General features: G+C 38.0%; 1 protein-coding gene across 1 annotated transcript in view; it reads right to left on the bottom strand.

Moving 5' to 3' along the window:
• Positions 1-21,360, bottom strand: part of LOC131038547 (uncharacterized) — a 43,694-nt gene that overhangs the window by 16,712 nt on the left and 5,622 nt on the right. Inside the window, exon 2 of the mRNA XM_057971013.2 lies at positions 6,567-7,080. Coding sequence (XP_057826996.1) covers positions 6,567-7,080 — 514 coding nt within the window. The remainder of the gene's footprint in view (positions 1-6,566; positions 7,081-21,360) is intronic.

The raw sequence follows: 21,360 nt of genomic DNA, 5'->3' as shown, positions 1-21,360 counted from the left end.
TTTTGGAGCGGTTTGATTTAATCTACGGGCTTCTCTTTTGTTTGCTTCTTCATGCTCCCTAATATATTTTAACACCATCTCTTGTGGTATAGGCACACCATTTTTCTAAGGCGTTTTTTGATGCCTCATCCTGGTATTCCACAAAAATGGCCTACCACCCAAAAATATGAACTATTATGTTCTTTATCACATCCCTGGCATTTCCAACGGAATCCCCCATCTCCTGGAAGCGGTCATATAATATCAATATACTTCCATAGAGGAGAATTTGGATCTGATTTATGTTTTTGTTGTTCATTTGTGCCTATGGAGGAAGAGGTAGATGCTATTCTAGTTCCTGTGGCAAGAAATTTAATGAACACATTCAAAAACAAAAACAAAAGAATGAGAAAAAATAGGTAAACTAAATAAATAATGTTTCATGTTTGTGAAACAAAAAATGGTTGAAATTTTTTTACAAAAACTTACTCTTTCAACCAATGGAAGCTTGCAAATGAGTAGGAATGAAGCTATCAAGCTTCAAAAATTGATCTTCAACTCCTATTTGATCATGGAAGCCAAACTTTGCTCAACCTTTGCTCAACTTGCAAGGAAAAAACAGCTCTTTGCAAAACAAATGAGTAAAAATGAAGTGAGATTGTGTTTTATAATTGACTTTTAGGGTTTTAACTCTCTTTTTGCAGCTCATGGATGTCAAATTTTATAATTTTTTGCAAAAAGAATTGCATTTTTGGCGCCAAGGCATCTGGGTTTGCCCAGGCCTAAACCCTAGCTGGACCGCAGGTGTTACAAACCAAGATCCAAACCCGAACTAAACCAGACCGGTACTAGGCTCCTACATAGCCAAACCTTGCAACTTAGTCTAGAATATAACAAGCATGCTGATTTTTTTAATACTCCACCAATAGGTGATCCTTCCAAGAGACTGAAATTTCTGAGAGTGAGCAAAATGAAGGGTTTATAGATAATGCAACAGCAACAACGATATTTTTTCCTTTGACAAATTCAATGTCAAAGTCATATCCTTGAAGCTTACTCACCCAACATTGTTGTCTCTCACTTAATCCCTTTCGGTCCATGAAATACATGAGGCTATTATGATCAGTCCTCACTATAAACTTGCTGCCCACAAAATATTGACAAAACGTTTCAAGTGCATGCATGATTGCCAACATTTCCTTGTCATATGTAGAGAACCTCCTTTCAACCTCATTCAATCTCCGGCTCTCATAAGCAATTGGTTGCTTGTCTTGTACCAAAACGGCCCTAATACCAATACCAGATGCACCACACTCAAGCACAAAGGGTTTAGAGAAATCCAGTAAAGCCAAAATAGGACAAGTACTCATTACCTTAAGATGGTCCATGATTGTTCTACCAAGATAGTTATCTTGACACATTATATTCACTTTGAATTTCAACTCAATGTACTTTCCAAAGAAATGTGACCATTGCGAGCCCTCAATTATACTCACCTCTTCTAAACTAATGTTATAACGTTTACCTTGGACTCCAAGGACTCTTACCATGAGGCTGCAATCTTTACCACTTGAAATATAGTTCAGATCAGATTGTTTGTGGACTAAAAGGTGGCTGTCACAGTCAAAATTTGCTTGAAATTTCTTCCCATACTGCACATAAGCTGAAAAAAAAAAAAAAACTCCCAAACACTTGTAGGTCTATAGCTGCTCATGGAAAGAATTATTGGTTCACATATAAAATTATCAATATGATCAATAGAGGCATCATACCATGGAGACCTAATTGAATTCCAAAGCTCAAAATTTTGCCTTGTAAAAGTTGAAAACCACCCTACACTAACTTCAGCAATAGTGATAGGCTGGAAACTCTTCCACCATGAGTCTGAAAATCCTTATATGGCTGCAAAGAAAATGCGGAAGGAGCTAGAACTATGCGAGACAATAGATTAAAGGTCAAGAGTCATCCTATGATGCTTGTAGAGTCTAACTCCTTCACCCTTAAAATCACACCTATCTTGCCAATCCACCTTGGTTTCATACCATAAGCCAACCAAGGTAGCTGTCACCATTAATTGATTTTTCCAATCTTCCTCATGAATGTTAGACTCTTGCAAAGATAATGAATTTCTATTAGTAGACAAACCAAAATCAGAAATTTTTCCATACCTTCCAATGTTGTCATCATAGGAGCCATTAGTTTCATAGACTTCATTGGATTGATCTAAATTTGTAGCCAAGGTTGCTGCTATGAAATTCTCATCATTTGTACCTGCAAATCCTTCAATAAAATCATTTTGGAAGTTGGTTATGCATACCTTTTGAAATAAGGCATTTTCTTGTACCTTTGGCTCTTCATCAACTTCATGCAATTCTGATTTTTCTTCATACTCTCATCACAATTGCTTTCCCTTCAAGTTCTAAACCTTGTTGTTGCCTACAAGCTTACTTTTTATGGTCCCTGTTAGCAACCTTTTCCTTAATTTTTTGTAGGTGTTGTCTTGCGTGAGTGGCTATCAACTTAGTTTCCTTGGTCCTCCTTAGCCATTTATCACAAATGTTATGGTTCCTCACTACATCTTTTGTGCTTGTTTGTAATGTGATTAATTTCTTTCCTACCTCAGGGTTCCCATTTGTTGCTTGTGTATATGAAGATGGTTCATTAACTACCACAAATGCAACATGAGAGTCAACTAATATTGGTTTCTAGTCAATGATCTATTATGACTTCTCCTTTTTATTAAATGATAACTCTTCAACTTTCTTTTCAACTGATAATAAAGTTTTCAACAACTCGGGATGCTCTAACAATGTTGTTAGATTCTTCTGATATTCTTGAAAAACTTGCAAAAATTCTACCATGAGTTCCTGATTTGTCTTCATCTTTGAATATAGACCAACAATTTACTGAAAACTAATATGAATAAGTGCTGATCACTTATCGGAAGCAATCTGAAAATGATTTTTTCCCTAACCCTCAGGCTGGCAGGATGCACAGCTCTAATACCACTGTAATATCCCCAAATAGGGATAGTAGAAAAAACATCATCTCCAAAAATAGGGCACAAAAAACTCTGAAATTTTATTTGAATATAATTAATTCTTCAACAAACTCAGATTTGCATTCAGATTATGGAACTGATTTTTTTGCTAGTATAAATAAATTTCTAAGTATTGTTTAGTATAGAAAAAGTACAGAAAATCACTCTAAATCTTCCCAGGAACTTCAGAAATGATTCACATTGACTTACTTTAAATTTTTTGAGATGAAGTTAATTAACAATATGCAGATATAGACACAAATACCTCATAAATGTCTTCAAACCCTAGCTGTCCTTGCCAAAGCATCCAAAAAATCAAAACTAGGTGTATTTTACTTGTTTCTACTTGTCCTTCTTGTTGCTATCTTCAATGAAGCTCAGTAATATGAAGACACCTTGTTGTTAGTTAACCCAAACCTGAATCTGATGCTTGAATTTCAACTTCAAAAAATGACCTCCACACCAGGTAATGAATTGTAGCTTTCATAATGATGTGATAAAGCATCACAAACCAAAGCCCTTCCACCAAAACACACCCTTCTAATTAGGGGGAGCCTATATGTGTCTCCAAAACCAAGGATACTCAAGTGTTTCAAACCTTAGGCCAAAGATTGCAACAAGAAAAGATAAAAAACTGATAACATAATGAGCCCTAAAACAACCCTAGAATGTTATATAATAAATCCCAAAGAGATGATTTAACCTAAGCCTTTAATCCACTATCAACTCAATCCAATGCTCCACATTAAAACCCTAAAAAGGAGCCAATAGGCTCCTTGAAAACCCACGCCCCCTTGGCCTTTTTGTCAAATGCTAATTAAAATCACTTAAAGTAAATGTAAGGGGGACAACTTAAGTCTTTAGGCTAGGAGTCACTTAAGTTGCATAAAAAGACGTGCCCACAGCTTAAGAAAAGAATAGAATACAAGCCAAAAATTCCATACTTACCCAACAATGCTCTACATTCTCTTTCTCTTGGGTAATCTAAGTAAAGGACAGCCAATGCACTATTAATCCTCAAGATTTGAGTTGGGGACATCACACAACCAACCTCAACACAACAGTGCATCATACATTGTCTTTCGTATGAAATGACCAGAAAATCTGATAAAAATGTTTGAGCTCCAATGAGTACTTTTTGGGCCATTAAAACTCCCAGCACCTTGATTCTTTCATGGTCTACACTCACCATTTGAAAACTTGGGGGCCAATTGGTCAACTTGCCCAAACATTTTCCAAGTGTTTTCCAGAAGTACTTTCACACTAGACCCACCATCAATAATTATATTACTGAGATTTCTTTTCAAGGATCTCCATGTGCACCACTGCTGATTGTTTTGACATGTTAACAATCAATCACTTGGTATCCTAACAATGGCAGTTTGGTTATAGGGTCTTACCGTCTTTCTTATCTTGAAATTCTAAATGGATGCAAAATGAGTCATAGCATTTCAGAGTTCAAGAATACTTTGTAACAACCCACTACTTTCATTGGTACAATAATTTGGAGTACTGTACTTACAATATTTTTTTCAGATTGCAATTGATTTGTTACGAAACTTGCATTTGCATGAGTGGCAGTGTTCGTTATCCATAGCATACGCCACCTTGGCTATTACTTCATGAAGTCTTTCTTTTTCTGTACATGGGTCCAATTATACAGCCCTCTTTGTTTGAGCTCAAGTAACAGCCAATACATCATTATGCCTTTCTACATCAATTATGTTGATGCTGGCCTTTTACTTCGGGCATCCAATGTCTTCATGGTATCCATGTCCGCATCATTTGCACAGCAGTCGTATTTTGTTTTGGTCTCTATGGCAATCTCTTACAAAATGTCTCAATTTATCACATTACCAGCATTGTAGAATGAGACAACCTTTGGAGTCATATTGTCTCTGACTCCAAACTCCCCTTCTTTGATTTTGATAGCTGTCTGAAAATGCATTCATGTTATTCTATGGCTTTAGTGGAGTCCTTGGCGAAGTGGACAACTCTCCTTGTGTGCTTCTACTCTTCAGATTGTATGAGCACTTTTTTATGAATGATCCATAACCTAACAAATATCACAAAGCAATTTTTTGTGACAACTATTCTTTATGTGACCCTCCTGGCTGCAATCAATACACCATTCTGTGGTTCTAGATCTGCCTAAATCTTGGATAAGGACGATCTCCCACTTTGTCTTTGACTTTGTCTGTAAGAACTGGTATTTATTGGGAGCCCCATCAAGCCCTTGTACATTCCAAGAGAGAATCTTCGTAATTCACCTTTAGGGTTATAAGAGTGCTCTCCTCTTGGTCAGGTATTTTAAGACCTGTAGGGATCCTAGAAGTCCTCTAATGTCTCACTATCCATAGGGAATGTGCCCTCCTTTTTGGTCTGGACATCATTATTGTGGCTTCTTGGAGATGTACAAATCTAAAAATTGGATCAGAGGGAGAGCATTTTTATTGTATACTGTTTTGGTTCTCAAATGAATTACCAGGGATGGCTGATCTAGGATTAAAGTCATCACAGCGGAAACGGCTCTCAGATTTACCTCCTTGACATTGGTCTGATTCTGGGGCATGGGGTTTTGTGCTGCCTTTGTGCTATTGATCCCTTCCATATTATCAGTTTGCTGATCTGCCAGTGTATTTAAAGGGTTGGCCTCGTTTATTTGCTCGGATCCCTTCCATATTATTGGTTTGCAGATCTGCCAGTGCATTAAAAATTTAAAAGGGTTGGCCAGGCTCATTAGCTCTGAGCGTGGACAGCTCTTCCCTTTTCCAATATACCTTTGCTGTCAAAGGGGTTGAACTTAATTGATTAAATCATTATGTTTTCATTGTGGAGACCAATTTCAAATCCCTAAAATGACATCTTATATGGGAATCTAAGGCATGCCTCTTGGACTTCCATAGTTAGCTTATAGTGTTGTTATCATTAATTCTATAGGAGCTACTCTTGGTCTCGTTTGTACTCAGCAGCTGAATATTTCCTTTATGTCTGGGATACCTTCCCATGACTTCTTTTTCTTTTTTCTGTTGATTAAATGGGATTGGTCCTTCTTCCCATATCTGATTTGGCTGGTTCCTTTCTATTTGTTGTGGAATGGGTTGAGATAGAAAGAGTCAAGTTAGGAGGGGTCTGTGCATGAAGGGTCTGCGGCAGAATGGGATGTTCTCTGCAGCCGACTGAAAGCAAAGAATGCTTTGCAAGAGAATCAGGATTCAGAAGGCCTTTTAGGATTGGGCATAACCTCCAATAACTATCCTTAAATTCAAATGCATGGGCATAATTCATGATACATACATATAATGCATGAAAAGAAGAAAGACAGAAATACCAAGTAAAATGAGTTTTTCGTTTAGTACAGTCATGCAAGTTAACTAAAATAAAGTTGTAGAGCACTCCAAGTACATTCACATAGCAGGAGAATATTGTTAAGTTTTCAAACAATCAGACAAAATGATTTTCAACAGTGTGACTAAAAACTATTCAAAATTTCAATGTCAATAATAGATCAAAATTAAATCAAATAGTCAGATCAAATGATTTTCACCTCACGCTCTGCAGTTTCTGAAAATAATAGATCCATTGTTCTTAGGACCCAATCACCATCATGCAACTGATTAGAGGGAATGGAAATGCTCCTAGTTGTATAGCGAAGAACAGTAGCAACATTTACTTTGTCAAAGAAACCTGCACCACACCATCGAAGTTCATCTTCAAACTTTTTCATTTCAGACTCGGCCTTGAAAAGACACAGGTATACTGGCTTCCACAGACGGACCCAGAAATCCATGAATACAAGCCAGCATACACAGAATGTCAAGAAGCAACGGCCTGCAATATTGCTCTGTTTATCAGATACAAAAACAATGGCATCTAGAAGGTAAAACATGAAAGCCATCATTGAAGATTCACTAGTGTGCCGGCGTTCACTCATCAATAGGAAATCAGTCTGTTTCCGGAGCCGAAAAAGTAACTGGACTATTAGAGATATGTACAAAGGTGGTAACGTGATATATGTAACATACTTCCATGTTCCAGTAAGTTGACAATTCTGATTGGGCCTGCATTCAATAATAAGTAAACTGAGTGTTCAAACTTAGGTTTTGTATAACAATCTATAGAAAGAAAGTAATCCAAACAATTCGTAAATAGATAGCTTGTACATTTAGCTCTGTGCAAATTCTTATAAAATTTGTGAATATACAGACTATATACTTTAAAGAAAGAAGTGATTTGGGGCTACAAATGTTTGTGGGCAGCATTCTTTACACAAGGTGAAATCTGAGCGAAGCACATAGCCTTCGATTTACATGGTCTCAGATAAATATTTATGCACAAATATATTAAATGGCTCTACTCTTCCCTTGGCCCTTCATCCACTCTGTCGAAAGTTCCTTTTTACTAAAGATTATTGCTTCTTTTATTATTGCTTTTGTAAATACTGAATTGTCAGGGGTTTCTTTTTTCTTTTTATTATTACTATAATTTGAGTTCCTTTGAGTAGTAGTACTATCGATTTAACTTATCGAATGTTGATTTCCATTTATCTACCTTGTTCATCCATGAACATAAATATTAATTTTTCCTTTCTCCACTGTAAAACCAAATAACTAAATAAATATCTGATTTTTAGTTAACTAGGATTGACTTTGTATTTAATAAGATTACAGGAGTGAGGAGCGATTACACCCTATCTATAAACATTTACATAAAATGAACATATCATTTCTTTCCTAACACATAGGTGATATGAATTTGATCATTCGTAGTTGAAGTATTTCAGTTTGTTTAGTTGTACCACATTCTTTCATGGTTTGTATGACCAATGACATACTCAAGACTGTTGGCATAACTGATGGAGATGATGATGAGATGAGAAAATTACCGGTAAAGTTGATATGATCAGGTATATGATGTCAAGGGGAGATTGTTGGCTTGATGATGATGATATAATTGTAATAGGATGTTTGATGACTGTATTTGTGTTGTCATTGATGGCGACCATGTTTATTTAGTCATCTAAGTCATCTAGACCAACCGGTATAGCCTAACCGGTAGTGGAATCGGTTAGACAGCATAACTGCTAAGTTGTTGTCAACCGGTAAACAGGAACAGAGCAATGATCAAGTGACTAGTACGGACGACTGGAGAAGATTAGGTGTTGCGGTTCAGAATATATGTTCAGAACATTGGCATGAGTCTGTGATTGAAATCGCATCAAGTTTGGTGAACCGGAAAGCACATTTATAATTGACTATTATGAACTCTGTGAAGAAGAATGAATACCGGTATCAGATCTTTAACCGGTGATGATTTAAGGTTTGGCGGTGGATCTTATCATGATCATAACTTAGTGATGACGTGTCATAATCCGTGTGTAATGATAAGATGGTATTTGAGCACGTACAAGGTGTTGAAATAATAGCTAGTTCGGATCAAGTATAAGTATTACTTGTATTGGGTTGGACCCAAACGCATTATGTAACTTGTAACCATTAAGGATGTTGATATTTGTAGCTAGGAGGATGTTGATATTTGTAGCTAGGTCGGATCCCTTCTAGGGCCGGCCTAGCACACTTAGCATGTGTATGGCCCTGTCAGCCTTAGCCATGTTTACTATCACATTTTGTTACATAGATTCTTGTTTAGGTCTAGCCCTATTTGGGCGGTGTATGTAACTTGCAAATATGAAAATTGGGCGTGACCCATAATATAACTTGTGGATAGGGCAAGACCTATATAATGTAACTTGTGGATAGGTCAAGTCCTACATTGAATGTAACTTGTATTGAGGTAACTTGTAGCGTGCAGGGCTGACCCTATATTGAGCGCCTAATCTAAAGCATTATATTGCTCCTTGTTGTAAGCCGACCTATGATGAATTGGGAGGCTAAGTCTCATATATATACAAAGTGTGAATCATTGTATCAATATACATTCAGCGATAAACCATCTTCCTTCACTTAGCAAACTATCACTTGAAGTGATCAGCGAACCATAACTCAAGAGCAGCGAACTTCTTTCAAGATAACAAATCACCCTTAAGGACAGCGAAGATACCTTTAAGGACAGCGAAGGCACTCTCAAGGACAGCGAAGTCATTTTTGAAGCCTGCAACTTCATCTGCTAGGGCAGCGAATCATTCTGAAGCAGAGAATCTCCTTTCATGACAGTGAATTCAGTTCTTCATCTTCTGTGACAGTGCACTTACTCATTGGTCTGCTCATTCATATCTCGTCTAGCAGATTTCCTTATTTGCTCAGCGAAACAAGTAAGTTGCATTGTGCCCTAGTTCAATGTGCATTCTGAGTGCTTCATGTGTGAAGCAATTTCTAAGGACATCTACTGATTATTGCATAATAAGATCTGAGATTTATAGCTGGGTTTTTCACCTCCAAGAGGGAGGTTTTCCCAGGGTATCTGTGTGTTTTGTGTTTGTTCTTCATTGCATTCTGATTTCTGTTGTTTATCGTTTAATCTGATTGCTAAAATTAACACAAGGATCGGATTTCTTGGGAAACAGCAAAGTGCTTAGGAGAATGAAACAAGAGTTTGATTGCTTATCAAATCGATGTGTGGTGATCATTCAACGGCGGAAATCATCTACAAATTTGTTGTAATGATCTGTAATGTATTTTGGCGGAGTGTTTTGCCACGCTAAATGTAAATTCATTGTATCTTGTTGATGTAATTAGGGTTTGTAGCCGCCCTAATTGAAAAGTGTATTTAAGGCTAGTTGGAGAAGAGATTTTGTGTCGGTAGTTTGAGAAGAAGGTATTTTTGAACCAGTTTGAAGTGTCTGCATGTGTGTAGCAGAGTTGTGCTGAAAAGGATTTGTACTAGCAAGCAAGGAAGTGTTGTAATCAAATCATTTGCCCCATTGTTCCCTAACAGTTACAGCAATTTGAAATCCCTTAACCGGGTAGATCCTAACAGGTCTGATATTGTAAATCCCTTCACCGGGTGGCTCATTAACTTGAGTTTGAAATCCTCTAACAAGGTAGAGATCCTAACAGGGCTAAGGCAAAATCCCTTGACCAAGTGACTCCTAACAAGGTCTGCACTTAACCGGGCATATTGTAATTCTCTTAACTGAGCTAGGCCTTTAACCGAGCGCATTCCAAAAGAGTGAAAATATATTGTGGGTGCTAATTCCCACCGTGGTTTTTCCCAGTTGGGTTTCCACGTGAAAAATTATTGGGTTATGGTTTGCATGCTTTGTTGGATGTTTGCTTATGTGGTTATATGTCTTGCAAGCGTATTGATTTTCAAGTTGGTGAAAGTTGTTATCAGATTTATTAAGTTTTTGCTTGCACTGATTCACCCTCCCCTCTCAGTGCCTTATAAGTTTATCAAAGACATCTTCTCACTGACACTAAACGATAAAGGCAGGCAAACATGTGCATAGATTGTGTAGGGGAATGAATAAGATGGGTTGACAACAAGACCTGAGGTGGTTTGAACTTTGGACACACAAGGATCTTTCCCACAGTCGAAAATAAGTTTATCAGGCAAATTCTGCTGCAGCCAAAATTATTCCTCATAAACAATCAAATTTGGGCATCTTGCATGTGTTTCCAGGCCTATTGTTTGCTGCAATCCACATCTACAGCCATATAAATTAGGGCGACATCATTTAGAGGGCGGTTCTAGCAACATTAGTGCTGATCCATGTTTCTCATCAGCAAATCAACATTTGGAGTGCCAACCATCTACATCAATTCCATATCCAAGTGCCGCAGTTTAGAAGGTTAATTGAATCCTAAAGAGTCCAAGTTTCCAGCTGCTGCATATTCATTGCAGCCCTACAGTTCTGAACTAGCTGGATCAGCCAACCATACCATTGTCATGGAGCTTGTAATTAAAATTCATGATAATATCTGATCTGGAAATCGTAGTAAAATTGTTAATTTTTATCCATTTGTATTTCACCCAGCAGCAAGGGGTCGTATTTAACTTTCAGTTTGGAAAGGCTTTTGAAAGTTCCAGTTGAGTTTGTAATTGTTGTTGCAAACTATTCAACTTTCAGATCTGAAGCAATTTTACCCTGGGGTTTTTACTGTTACAAATCAACCAATCCACAGTACAGTTGAAGGATTTAAAGATATGATTGATTGGTTAATTACTGTTATGAAAGTTGAGGATTGATTTCACAAGTTTTTCAATCAGTTGTTTGAATTTAATGCGCTGCTTCAGTTTTGCACTAAGTTGCCAGTTCAGGTTTGGGCACAAATTCGGGTTCGGGAACCCAGTTCGCCAGTTCAGCAAAATTTTGAAAAGGGGTTTGGGTTCGTTTTGGGTTCATTTGTACAAAAACATATAAAAATTAAAAATATATACATTTTTAATATATAATAATATTTATAAATCTTATGAAGATGACTTTGCGTTTGCGTGGGTGTCGTGCTAGGGCCGACGTGCCCTAGCCTGTGTCCTGCCCTTTGCTTACTTCGTTCCAAGGGGGGGGTTTCTTGCTTACTGGGGGTCGGTTTTTGCTTGCCCGTGGTCGGGTTTTCTGCACTACCGTAGGGTTTTTTTGCAACCCTTTTCTGTTTCTTCTGCTCTAGGTTGCCGTTGGGGGTGTGCGAGGTTTTGGGGTTAGGTTTTCCGCCCCTCTTCTTTTTCTTTTTTTTGGGTATTTTCTCTGGGTCCATGGAGAATAGAGGATTATCCTCTTCTCAGATGATCTCTGGAGATCTGGATATGGCGGAACCGTCTCATTTGATGCATACATGTGGAAAGGAACACATTAGTAATTCCCAATCGGGGGCAGACATCTCTTCTTCGAAAGAGCCTTTTCGAATGAAAAAGGTGAATGGTTGTTTGGAGAGATCCTAGATCATCCAGTTTTGGTTATTCAACCTGAGCAAATTTCAGAGGATATTGAATATTGGTGTAATCATGCTCTCATATGCAAATTTATCGGTCTTCGCCTCTCTATACCTGTTTTAGAGTCTTGGGCACGCCGTGTCTGGAATCCTAAAGAAGATATGGAGCTACTTATGGCAGCCAATAACTATTTTCTAGTTATTTTTTCCAACCTGGCAGACAGAAACAAAGCTTTTGAGGGTGGCCCTTATTTTTTCAACCAGGTGGGACTCTTTATCAAACCTTGGCATATTGGCTTTAATTCTGTTGAGGAGCTTCCCTCTCGTGTGCTCGTGTGGATCCGATTGCCGAGGCTTCCGTTGGAATTCTGGAGAGAAGATATTCTTCACTCAATCTCACTGCTTCTTAGCAAACCTGTGGGTTCGGCTTCACAAACTCAAGATCGAAAGGTAATTTCCTATGCTCATATATGTGTAGAAGTTGATTTAAATTATCCTTTGCCAGACTCTATGGAAATCTGTTTGGGGACATCTTCTTGGATACAACAGCTGGACTATGAGACCCTGTCATTTTGATGCAGAATTTGTCATGAATATGGTCATTTATAGTGGAGATGTCCCAGAAATAAATCTTCTAAATTGGCCGTTTCCAATCATCCTCACTCTGTTTTGGGGGAAGATAAGGGGAAAGCCCCCATGCCTGATGGTCCTGCTAATAAAGATGGCTTCATTCCTGTCAAACCTCGGAATAAAGACAAAGGAAAGAAGAGAACCTGGTTGGATAGGCAAAATGATGTCACCCTAAATAGGTTTGATGTTCTAGAAGATTTGGTCCAAGAGGAAGGAGATCCAGTTGAAATGTCCTTGGGTACCCAATTTCAACATGAGGTGTTGGATGGGGATTCCAAGAAAGAGGGTCAGGTCCTATCTTTGAAGAATCAACAAGATGTTCAAATGGTTATGGATTTGCCTTCCCATGTTTAGGACAATGGAGATCTTAGTGGGTCATAGGTCCCTGGAGGTGCAGTGGTCATGGCGTCTACTCCTCCTTCCACTATAGTGGCCTCAAATTCTGTGAAGAGTAACAAAGCCCCGCCTGTTTTAGGCTTGCAGCAGAAGACCCTCAAAACGGGTTCTTTAGACAAACCTTTAAGGAGTGGACGAAAAACGGATCAAGAAAGGGTTACGCTTATTGGTGATACTTTGGTCGAGTCGGGGTTTGTGAAGCCCATTGATTCCCACTTCTCTCAACCACATAAAAGATTGTGCTCTCATGGAATGTAAGGGGGTTGAACAGCATCTCTAGACAGAAGGTTGTTCACAGATTAATTGACTCTGAGTCTCCTGATGTTGTTTTTATTCAGGAAACCAAGCTTTCGATGGATGGTTTGGCCAATTGTGCTTTGCGTGTCTGGCCCTAGGGCCTTTGGCAGGGAGTGAGCTCTCATGGCAGTTCAAGGGGGTTACTTGTTTCTGGAACCTGAGGAAAGTTTCCCTTTTGTGGTGTTTTTCTAGCAGGTCTTCCATTTCTATGGTTGCTTCTAGCTTTGAGACTGGAGAAAGATGCCTCTTCTCTAATATTTATGCTCCTACTGATCTTGTGGGTAAGTCACATCTTTGGGCTCACATCAATCTTGTTCGGGCTCAAGATCCTTTCTCCCCTGGATTTTGGCTGGAGAATTTAATGTCGTTACTGGTTTGGAGGAAAAGCGAGGTGGGTTATTCAGGCTTGATCCTTCCTCAAATTTACTCAGCGACAATATTGATCTCTTGAATCTCATTGATGTGAAGCCAATTAATGGTGTCTTTACATGGAATAATAGGAGGAGTGGTGGTGAGGCTATCTCTGAAAGGCTTGATAGATTTTTGGTTTCCTGCTATTGGATGCATGATAAGTGGTCCACCCGTTCAGAAATTCTTGATTGGAGGGGTTCTGATCATTGGCCTATTAAGCTTTCTAATACATCTTTTAGAACCTCCAAAAATCCCTCTTTCAAATTCCAATTGATGTGGCTTCGTGATCAGTCGTTGAAGGATCTTATGGTTGATTGGTGGTATGAAGGGGTGCCTCCCACGGGCGGGCTATGTACACCTTTGGGAAGAGATTACAACATGTGAAATACAGGCTAAAGAGGTGGAATAAACAATGTTTTGGGAATCTACATAGACACAAGATGGCAGCTCAATCCAAGTTGGATAAGGTTACGCGTCAAATTAGGGATCAAGGGATGACTGTGGAGCTCAATATGGCCGAGTCCCTTGCTCTTAAGGACTTGGAAGAGTGGGAGTTGCATGAGGAGATTTTCTGGAAACAAAAGTCTCGTGTGGATTGGCTCCAAGAAGGTGATGGAAACACAGCTTTTTTTCATAATTTTGTTAAGGCTCGGAGGTATGGTAACTCTATTACCTCTCTCATATCTTCAGAAGGGGTTCATCTTTCATCTAAAGAAGAAATTGATAGGGAAGCTGTCAATTATTTTTCTAATTTGTTTACCAAAGAGGATCCTAAAGCTATGGTGGAAGAGAGGGCCATCTTGAATTGTATTCCCCCTCTTGTCTCTGTTGAAATGAATGATGCTCTCTTGCACCCCATTTTGTTGTCTGAACTTGAGGGGGTGGTGTTTCAAATGAAAAAAGGCAAGGCTCCTGGCTCTGACAGGTTTCCTATTGAGTTTTTTCAGGAATCTCGGGAGATTATAAAGTATGATCTTCTAGATGTGGTTCAGGAATCTCATACGAATAAACAAATGCTCAAATCTATGAATTCTACCTTCTTGGCTCTCATTCCTAAGAAGGAGGGGGCTAATAGTTTGGATAAGTACAGGCCTATTGCTTTATGTAATGTCGTCTACAAGATAATCACTAAAGTGATTGCTGAACTACTCAAACCTCTCCTCTGCACTTTGGTTTGTAAGGAGCAAGGTGGTTTCATTGATGGAAGACAGATCCTTGATGGAGTTGTGATAGCAATGGAGGCTTTTCATTCGATGGCTTCCTCTAAGGAGAAGGCTATGTTTATTAAACTTGACATGGCCAAAGCTTATGATAGGGTGAGTTGGGATTTCTTAAAGAAGATCCTTTTGGCTTTTGGTTTTGGAGAAGAGTGGGTGAATTGGGTTCTTAGTAATGGGGAACCCTTAGAATTGTTTAGCGCTTCACGGGGGCTTTGGCAAGGGGACCCTTTATCTCCCTATTTATTTATTCTCATGGCTGAAGCTCTTGGTAGATTTCTCACTTCCTGGGTGAGACATGGTCTTATTCAGGGCTGGTGTTGGAGCAATGCTCTACCTCCCTACTCTCATCTTCAGTTTGTGGATGACACGGGTTTGATGGGCAGGGCCAGAATCAATGAGGTAGTGAATTTCAGGAGAGCTTTGGATATCTATTGCAAAGCCTCAGGTCAGAAAATTAATGAAGATAAATCATCCATATATTTCTTTAATACTCCTCGACTTATTCAGAATAGGATTTCCAAGATCCTCAGATTTCAGACGGGGTCCCTTCCTTTGTTGTACCTTGGGACTCCTTTAGATTTGGGGGTTCAGCGCGGAGATTTTTGGCAAGGAATTTTGGATAAATTTCGTTGCAAGGTTAATCATTGGACTTACAGGTGGTTATCCTATACTGGAAGAGTGATTCTTCTGAAGACTGTGGTGCAAGCACTTCCCATTTATAGGTGTTTTGTGCAGGCTCCCCCCTCCAGCTTTGTGAGAGAGTTCAATGCTCTTTCCCGTCAATTTCTTTGGTCTGGTAGTTTTCTTTCTTCTCAGTGGAGTTTAGTTAGATGGGATTCTGTTTGTAGACCGAGACATGCTGGGGGTCTTGGCCTCAAATCTATTGCTTTGGTTAGCAAGGCCTTGGCGGCTAAGCTATATTGGAGGTGGTGTAACAGTCAAGATCAGGACTAGGCCAAGATTTTAACCCACAAGTATCTCCCTGGTGCTAATGATCATGAGGTGCCTTGTCTTAGTTTAGTGGGCAGGGGCTCTTGTATCTGGGATACTCTTAAAAAAGGTGCCCAACTTATTAAAGATGGCTTTTTCTGGATTTGTAATAGAGGCTCTGAAGCTCTTTTTTGGCAGGACTCTTGGGATGGTCACCCTCCTATTCTGTCCAGTTATCCACAGCTTCAGCCTCTTTGCAACATTTTCACTAATGTTGGATGGGTTAAGGTGGAGAAATTTAAAACGGTTAGGCGCATTGGACAGGTTGAGGTGACTTGCTGGAAGGATCCTCTTGCATGGCCCTTGGGCGGCTCGAATGAAGATCGTGTGGTGTTGGTTAATATCTTGGAGGGTAGGTTATGTAGTTCCCTCAAGGAGAGAGATATTTTGGCTTGGGGTCCTAACCCAAAAGGCAAGTTTTCTGTTGCTGAAGGTTATGCTCAGCTTGATAGGCAATTGCATGGCCTGACGGATGTTCCTTGGTGGAAGAAGGTTTGGAATAGCTTCTCTTGGCCGAAATATATTTTTTTCTTATGGCTGGTTGCTCAGAGGAAATACCTCACGTGGGAGAATTTTCGTAAGAGAGGCTTCCGGGGACCATCTATCTGTTATCTTTGTATGCATAATGAGGAAGACTACTCCCACTTGGTTTTTCTATGCCCTTTCTCTAGGGACATTTGGCACAAGTGGTGGGAGGCTTGGCAACATGCTTGTTTTCATGCTACCTCCTTAATTGACTTTTGGGAGAGCTTGGGCAAACCCCCAATGAAGACCTCTTTTCTTCAAGTGGCCTGGGCTATTGGGCCAGCCCTTCTTATCTGGAATTTGTGGTTGGAAAGGAATCGAAGGGTCTTTTGTGATTCACATGTAGGGAGTCCTCAGTTGTGGCGGAAGATAGTTAATAGGCTTCAGGAGACAATTTCGACAAAGTGCAATTTGTTTGAAAATGTTGATCCGGGTGATTATGCTATTGTAAGGAATCTGCAATTGGAAAACATTAAAATGGATTGTGCTGCTGATCCGAGTGATTATGCTATTGTAAGGAATCTGCAATTGGAAAACATTAAAATGGATTGTGCTGCTGGAAATAGATCTCGATATGCGAAGCAGTGGATAAGTAGAGATGGAAGGTAGATTCCCCCTCCTATGGGAATCTTAAAAATTAATACAGATGGCTCTTCCCGTGGGAATCCTGGACATGCTGGTATTGAAGGTATAGGTAGAGGTGATGATGGTTGTGCAGATTTTTTCTTCTCTATTTATATTGGGCAGCACTCTAACAATCTTATGGAGGCCCCAGCTATTAAGATTGTTGTTGAGTGAGGTTGTTCTTTAGGATGGAAGAAGATTATTTTTGAGTTGGATTCTCATATTGTTGTGCACATGTTGAAAAAACAAAATTTGAATGATGTGAGTTGGCAATTAGCTTTTGTGGTCAGACAGATTTTACAACTGTGTAATACATTGGAATTTGTCTCCTTTTGTCATATTCCCAGGGATGGTTGGAATTTTAGTGGAAGGGATGATCTACCTCCTAGTTATCTTGAAACTTTAGACAGGTTAATGCTAGAAGACAAGATGATGCAAGAGCACCTAGTGGTGTAGGATCAGTTTCCCTTTTATGTTTGTTTCCTTTTCATTGTCATTTTTTAGGCCCTTCAAGGCTCTGGATGAGCCTGGTTTTTGGTGTAATTTCAAAGTAGCTTCAAAGTAACTAGCCTTTGGCCCTACTTTGAGCCACGTCATCTTTTTAAAAGCTTTCCGAAAAGGTATTATCATTGGAAATCCGATGATTGGATCTAATGCTATGGTCACTGGACTTTGTGGTGGTGGTGCTGGTGGTTTTTTTAGGATCCTTTTAGTTTTTGTTGCTGTCTTGGTGGGCCTAAGGCCTGATCTTTGTATTTTTGTGATTTCTGAATAAATCTTTACCCCTTTTTCCAAAAAAAAAATATTTATAAATCTTACAGGATTTTAATAAGATTCATATATAGTATTATAATATAATAACTAAATTATAAATAAAATAAATATTAATATATACTATTAATTTTAAAATTTAATTTATATTCATACTATATTTTTTTATTATTGATACTAATAGTAATACAGTTAAATTATTTAATTCATTTACATAATTTATTATTATTTTAATTTAAATATTGTAAATATTAAATATGTTCAAATAAACATATCGAATATAAAATAAATAATAATTAATAATCAAAATTAAGTATTTAAAAGTACTAAATTTTAATATACTAAAAATTAAAAAAATAACGATACATTTATAATGTGTTAAATTTTATAAAAACTCAAAAGACAAAAATTTAAAAAACCACAAACCTTACAATATCGCAATGGTGTGGATCATATTTTCGTGTCACCTGACCTGGACGAAGTAAAATTCAGGCTCGACTTCAAATCAGAGTAGAATTTCTTCCACTAAAGATCCAACGCAAGCATGATGGTTCGAGACTAGTGATTCGAGAAGAGGAGCAGCGCTAAAATGGAAGAAATTCCTAACTAGAACTGCGTTCAAAGCACTAAAATGCAAGAAATTTGGAACCACGCTCAAAGCACTAAAATGCCATATCCTGTAGGTCGTCAAGTCCTAGTTCATCATCCTCTCTTTGCATTTTGGCGCGAACCCTCTCCATCGTGGCCGTGGCGACTGTAATGTTGTGAAAACCTATTGTTAAGAACAATTTTTAGAGGATAATGGCAGAAATTCCTGACTAGTTCGTCTGGATTCGTCATAGGCAAACCCACAATGATTTTAAAGAACCCTAGACGAATTTATCGACTAATTGGCCCCGAACCTAAACCCGCTACAAACCAGACCAAGACCCGGGGGTCTAAGGGAGGGACCCGGTAACTTAGGTTTTGCATATTGTTCATAATTTTGAACATACTAAATAAAAAATAAAAAAATACAAATAAATATAACATGGGGGCATTACAGATAATAATGTGAAATCATTTGGGGATAATCGAGGCCCCTAAAAGGCATACAAGCCCTACCAAAGAAAAGATACTCACCACCTTATTTGCCAAGAAATTAAATTTTGTGGATACTTCATTGCATCCCATTAGGGATTCATAGGCCAAAACAAAGGTGCCCAACATTTCTAATGGATGAAAAGATTGTAAAAACATGCTCTTTTTATTAATGTTACTGCAATGTAGCCAATGAGCAATTGAATGTAAGAGGTAGGTGAAAAATGTAAACTTCATTGCCAACATCCTTAGTGTCTATTGAGGTGTTTGGGCCTCAAAATGTTGTCCAAGACATAACAAACAACACCAAAAAGTTGTAAAGCCCACAAGGTGTTGACTAAAGTGAGCTAAAGAACATATTTTAGACAACATGGGTTGTTTGCTCACTCAACCTAGTTATGCAAAAGCTTTGCAAACAAATTGAGTGGATGAAAAAACCCTACATAAAGGATGATGAGATTCATATGTTTGTGATTCATCAAAATGTCATAGATGATAACTTTCTAAAATTTCAATATTTTTATTACAACATGTTAGGTCCTTAAGGCTCAATTCACCTCACATACAATTGTTTTGGGATAACTTGTGAAGATGTGGGAGGCATTGAATGCCACAATAATCAACAAACTTTGGTGTATGTGGGAAGCAATCTAAAATAGTAGGGTCAAACACTAGTCTCGGATGATAATTGATGGGCTCATGTGAAGCATGTATTGAGTGTAACTCAGACCATCATTAGTATAATCAGATTCACTCATAAAAGTTGGTCATGTCTGAGCATGATATATGACAGCGTTGCCTTTATGACAGAAAAATAAGAAGTATATCATCTATTAGGCTTTTTAATATTTAAATTTCAAAAATGATGTAGTTATACATCATTTTCTAAATTTTAATATTAAAAAGCCTAATAGATGATGTTTTAACTTGGATTATATTACACCATTTTAGGTCCTTAAGACTCGATTCGCCTCGCATACAATTCTTTTAGGATGACTTGTGAAGATGTGGGAGGCATTGAATGCCACAATAATCAACAACCTTTGGGGTATGTGGAAGCAATCTAATATAGAAAGGTCAAACACTAGTCTTGGACGATAATTGATGGGCTCATGTGAAGCATGTATTGAGTTTAACTGAGCCAATCATTAGTATAATCAGATTCGCTATAAAAATTGGTCATGTCTGAGCAAGATATATGACAGCATTGACTCTATGATAGAAAAATAAGAAGCATAATTAATAGAAACTAAGAGGAAGACCCCTTTGAAACATTTTTCAAGCAGGTGAAAAGAATCTTATAATTATAATTGAACAATGAAACAACAAGACCACCCCACTGCATCTCCTAGCATTTACTTTGACCTCTAAGTATTATAGTACAAAAATACTTTCTTTGCACAAAAGGGTGCCAACATTCAAAGACATTGGAGATGGTGATGAATACAAGGCACAATGCACTAGGCTCTTCCCTACTCCAAATGTAGAGGACATAATTGTAGGCATGTTTGGGAAGTTTATAACTTCAAAAAGTCTTATACATGGTAACTCTATGACCAATGATATATTTACTTACAACCTCTTTCTATCAAAGGCCTATCACCTATGATTTTAATTTTGTATTCACTTGTAAATACTCTTTCATCCAATCAATTAAATAAAACAAGTTAGCAGCATAAAACACAACGGAAATAGCATATGTGCATTCCAACTTACACCTCATCTCACACAAGAAAGTCAAGTACAAGGAAGGGGTGGTGAAGCATTGGGATGGAACACTCTGGCATCCCAACTTGGATGCTTCCATAGCACAACCTTCCTTGGTCTTGCTCAAGGATGAGAAGATTGTTGGCATATATAATTTTGGCTTTGGTCTCTCCTTCTAAGAACCCATTTGTATGTGCATATATACACACATGCTAAAATCATCGTTTATATATCATTCCATTTTCATTATATTCAAATTAATTCTTTTAAACTGCGGGCACTAATAAAGGATCTTGTGTATCTTATTCTTGAGTGCTCTACTTGTTGGGAATTGTTTCTTTTCATTCTAAAATTATGTTGCATTCATTCTTTTTACAATTATATTACACATGGTATTAGACTATTAGAGAAAAATCAACTAATTGTTTAGAAAAACAAAAGAAAAAGTTAAGAATCTAAGGCCTCAAGACAGTTTCAAAAAACATATCGGTTGAATCTCACAAGACTGCATACAGATCTGAAAATTTAGCTAAAAAAATTGTTGGGGTTCATAATTTGACACCAGAATATTCATCCATTAAGGGCAGTTTATAATCATCTAAAAAATTTCCGTCCATTTGGCCATCACAGGCTAATTTAAAGCATTTTTTAATTTAGTGTGAGAAAACTTTGGAAGGAGATAGCTTTGATGTACAGAAAAATTCATCCATTTAGCACAGTTAATATTCAGCTAGAATTTGACATCCATTTGACCATCACGGGCTAATTTGAAGTATTTTTTGTTTTTGTGTAACCAAACTTTCAGACACCTTAACTTCCATGTATGGAAACATTTTTGCCCCATAATTTCATTGCACATTTT

Source organism: Cryptomeria japonica, chromosome 10 (genome assembly GCF_030272615.1).
Source record: "Cryptomeria japonica chromosome 10, Sugi_1.0, whole genome shotgun sequence".
Classification (NCBI taxonomy): Eukaryota; Viridiplantae; Streptophyta; class Pinopsida; order Cupressales; family Cupressaceae; genus Cryptomeria; species Cryptomeria japonica.
This window is presented reverse-complemented; position numbering and strand designations above follow the sequence as displayed.